This window comes from Acyrthosiphon pisum, chromosome A2 (assembly GCF_005508785.2).
Source record: "Acyrthosiphon pisum isolate AL4f chromosome A2, pea_aphid_22Mar2018_4r6ur, whole genome shotgun sequence".
NCBI classification, from domain to species: Eukaryota; Metazoa; Arthropoda; class Insecta; order Hemiptera; family Aphididae; genus Acyrthosiphon; species Acyrthosiphon pisum.
In genome coordinates this window covers 89,701,219-89,705,851 of record NC_042495.1, presented here as the reverse complement: position 1 = coordinate 89,705,851, position 4,633 = coordinate 89,701,219, and the positions used below count along the sequence as shown (strand labels likewise).

At 30.1% G+C, this 4,633-nt stretch overlaps 1 protein-coding gene across 1 annotated transcript; it reads left to right on the top strand.

Annotated features, from left to right (window-relative positions):
- Positions 1-583: 583 nt before the first annotated feature.
- On the top strand, positions 584-2,876 carry LOC100571404 (SCAN domain-containing protein 3-like). Its single transcript, XM_029490012.1, has 3 exons — positions 584-609; positions 1,388-2,283; positions 2,506-2,876. The coding sequence occupies exons 1-3, from the start codon at positions 584-586 to the stop codon at positions 2,874-2,876; spliced, it is 1,293 nt and encodes a 430-aa protein (XP_029345872.1).
- Positions 2,877-4,633: the final 1,757 nt, after the last annotated feature.

The window sequence follows — 4,633 nt, the reverse complement described above, 5'->3', positions numbered from 1 at the left end:
TGTAGGGGAATATTCCTTTACTAAACCTAAGTATTGAGAAATTAAGTGTTACTAACCAATAGGGTTAGATTGCATTATTTTGTGTCATGATATTAAACTCAAAACGATGATTAATTCGAAAAATTATCCAAGCTGAACTCGGGTAAAAAAATTCTAAAAACTTTCGGATAAAAATACGTATGTGCCTACACGGGATAGCTCATATAAACTATTATCGACTTGGGTATTTAATAAGTCTAAATTACTTGCATCGCTGTTAGTTTCAAGACCGCTCGAACATATTGATTGACGGTATGATTTTGCAATGCCGCAGATACAATAATTAAGGCCACCACACTCAAAATCCATGACTTTTTAAACTTTTTTATGACTCTTCTGTACGCGCTACCGGAAGAACATTTGGGATCAACTGAACGTTCCGTCGACGGCACGCACATTTTTTAAATTTCACTCCGGGTGTATTTACGATGTAAGTACCTATAAGTACTTGCGGAGCAAGTATCTAAAAAATAATACCTAAAATATATTACATAAAAAATAATTACTGCCCAACAAACTCGGCGAACGTTACGATTACGTAAATATGAATAAGGCCGTGGTTCTCAACCGGTGTGTCGCGACACACTAGTGTGTCGCGTATTACCGTGGTGTGTGTCGCCAAAGTATATTATTTATATATTAATATATTACATATAGTTTCATTTGACATATATGATATTATTTCAGCATTATGATGAAATAGTAAAACCCAGAGATAAGAAAAACAATTATGAAGATATTCTTACCTCGTAATGATTTCGACGTAATCATAACTGATAAATAGTAAATTGGGATTATGTGTTTTATAGGTAGGTACGTAAATAAGCACGTTCTCACTATTCTCATTCGTGATCACCGTGTTGTGCGCGTTGTGTCTGTGTAATTTCGTTATATTTTCATATTTTCTTATACATACCGTATTAAAAAAGGTACATTAAGTATGGACAAATTTTTAATTAAAAAAGTTTCAACTTCGGTTAACACGAGCACTGATGGCTCCACTGATTTGCCGTTACCGTCTTCATCAACAATTAATGATAAAACAGTAAAGCGTCGTAAGTATAAAGACAACTATTTAAATTTCGGATTTACGTTTATTGGTGATGATAATAATCAAATACCTCAGTGTATTGTATGTGGCGTAACTTTATCAAACGAGTCTATGGTACCGAATAAATTAAAAAGACATTTAGATCAAAATCATAGTCATATTAGTAAAAAAACTTCTGACTATTTTACGCATTTATTGTCATCACAAAAAAAAAATTCAACGTTCATGGAAAAACGTTTAAAAATATCTGATAAATCTCTTTTATGTTCTTTTAAAATTTCTGAGTTAATTGCAAAGAAAAAAAAAACCACATACCATCGGAGAAGAATTGATTTTACCAGCTTGTAAAGAAATTGTTGATGTCATGTTTGGTAAAGAAGCAGCTGAACAAATTTCAAACATACCGCTGTCAAATGATACTGTTCGTCGAAGAATAATAACAATGTCGGAGGATATTGTAAAAAATGTAAATGAGATATTACAAAAAGATAAAGAATTCGCATTACAACTTGATGAAAGTACCGATGTTTCTGGTAAATCTCAATTAATTTCTTTCATACGATTTGTCAATGAGGAAAAAATAATTGAACAATTTTTATTTTGCCGTGAATTGCAAACTACAACAACTGGAGTTGATATTTTCAATGCTGTTGATAATTATTTCGAAGAAAATAATATGGTATGGTCGAACTGCATTTCAATTTGCACAGATGGTGCAGCGGCGATGACTGGCCGATTTAAAGGATTTCTGACTCTCGCGAAAAATAAAAAACCTAATTTAATAACAATTCACTGTTTTTTACACCGTGAAGCTCTTATGGTAAAAAGTTCGGATGGGGGAGAATTAAGTGATGTTCTCAAAACTGTCATTGAAATGATTAACTATATTAAAAAACGACCAGTCAAATGTAGAATATTTGAAGAATTATGTAAAAATATCGGTACAAAACACACTACTTTGTTGTATCATACTGAAATACGTTGGCTTTCTAGGGGTAAAATATTAAATCGTGTATTGGAACTTCAAGATCAATTACAAATTTTTTTTGAAGCTGAAAACATAAATAATTATGCAAATAAAATTGATGATCAAATGTGGTGTGCTAAATTAGCTTACCTTGCTGATATTTTTCAAAAACTAAATGTTTTAAATTCGAGTATGCAAGGTCGTAAAGAAAACATAATTTCAACAAGTGATAAAATGGAAAGTTTCAAAAAAAAAATTAATTTATGGTTATCATGCATAAAAAATGATGATTTTTCATGCTTTTCTTCAGTTGAAGAATCAAAAATCCATTTAAGCATAAATCAAAAAACGAAATTAAAAAATATAATGTACGAACATTTATTGACACTTTCTCGAAATTTAAAGAGTTATGTTCCATCACTTCTAACAACTTAAATACAGTGGGTAGTTTCATTATATGGTCCAAGTGGAGAAGAAAATATAAAAAATGCAAACTTATCTTCTACGGAAAAAGAACAATTACTAGAAATATCATCAGATACCACGTTAAAATCTAAATTTTATATGTCTGAAAATGATTCATTTTGGATTTCTTTGCAAAACGAATACCCAGAAGTGAGCAAAAAAGCGTTGCAAATTTTGCTTCCTTTTTCAACATCATATATGTGTGAATCAGCATTTTCGATATTAGAAGTAACAAAAACCAAAAAAAGGTCAACGCTTAAAGATATTGAAAGTGAATTACGCGTAAGTTTGTCAAAAATTCGCCCACGAATTGAAGACCTATGTTCAATTCGCCAATCACAAGTATCGCACTAATTTCCATTATAAACTAACTTTGTTTTTATAATAATATTTTTTTAATACCTAATTTAAATTGTTTATATTTTAATAATGTAAATTTAAAAGATTTGTTTTTTTTTCAAATAAAATGCTAACATGAACTTAAATGTATTAATTTACATAGATTTGTAATTTTTACTTTTTCAAAAATCCATAAAAAAAATTTTAAGTGTGTCGCCATTTTTATGGATCTAAATTAAGGTGTCGTCGTACAAAAAAGGTTGAGAACCACTGATCTATAGAAGCTTCAGGCTTAATTAACTTATAAACAACTAATAATTCACTATAAGCATCTTTTTTTTTTGTCTCTATTACTATAGTCTTTACATTGAATATTCCATAAACATTTTAAATCTTTATACTTGTAAATAAAATCACGTAATTGTTGATCACGGCATTCGCGCGCGTTTGGAAGTTCGTCACCCATCGCTGCGATGTCAATACTGACGAAATGTCAATATCGATCTCACACTATCAATATAATCATCAGTAAACAAATACTGACGACTCGATATCTGAATTCTTCATCAGTCATCAGTATCGTTTTTTCATACTGACAGTACATCAGTACTCACATCACACGATCAATAATACTGTCAGTAATATTGATCGTGTGTGGCCATAGGCGTGCGCAGACTCCGGTTTCAGGGGCAGCATTCGGCCCATTCTTCAAATTCATTATTAAACCCAGCCCATAGCTTTACTATTCTTGCTATTGGGTATCAAAATTAAAGTTGTATTGTTTATTTGGATAAACAGTTGTACAGTAAGGTACCTACTAAGCCACTTAAGGTGTACTTTACCACAAGTCTTTAGTTAATAATATTATTTATAATATGATAAAATAAACAAACATTAATAATAATATAAAGTATATATTTTAAAAATAATAATTAAAGCAATAACATATGGTTGTAAAGAAAACAATAAAACCTCTTATTAATTTATATATATTTATATAAATATACATTTTTTTCACAAACTTATAATACTAATCTACGCTCTATAGGTAATACATTTTTAAATTCATCAATTACACTCTCAATATTTACAGAAGAAGTTAATTCTTGTTCAACAAATAGAAACAATAATGCATTTAGTCTATCTTGTGTCATGGTAGATCTAAGTTTGCTTTTAACAATGGTAAGTTTAGAAAAACTCCTCTCACAACCACAACTCGTGACAGGGATAATAACAAACATTTTTAAACACAGAAGAAAATTATTAAAAATATTTTATCGATCACATTTGTTTAACCAATCAAGCCACTTATAAACAGAACCAGAGCAAGTACCTTTAGGAGTATCTTCTAATTGTTTCAAAAGGGTTATCTCAGAAATTAATGATTCTTTAGAAATATGGAAATATTTATTCAATAGGTCAAATTCTGTATTATAATTTTCCATTTTAATATCCAAATTCACAAGATTACCTATTATATTATGTACATACAAAATGTTTGCATTCATCTCTTTGAATTTTCTTTGTACCCCACCTATATTACCAGACATTGTAGAGGCCCCATCAAAACACACAGCAATTATTGATGACCAACCTATACCAAATTTGGAATGTATAATATTACTTATAGCTGTGATTCAGCATTAACAGAAACTAACCGTACTAAATTGAGAAAAGTTTCAACAGGTTGTAGTGATCGCCGTGCAAGGACACGTTGAACACTAATACAATAATTATTTAACGACGTCGCACGTTCATCGTTGTCTTGAGTC

Excerpts from the sequence above, each read along its gene's own strand:
- LOC100571404 (XM_029490012.1), top strand. The coding sequence starts at position 584 with ATGAATAAGGCCGTGGTTCTCAACCG. Across the intron at positions 610-1,387 it reads AAGGCCGTGGTTCTCAACCG|AAAAAAAAAACCACATACCA; the intron begins GTGTGTCGCGAC and ends TTAATTGCAAAG. Across the intron at positions 2,284-2,505 it reads AGAAAACATAATTTCAACAA|TTTCATTATATGGTCCAAGT; the intron begins GTGATAAAATGG and ends TACAGTGGGTAG.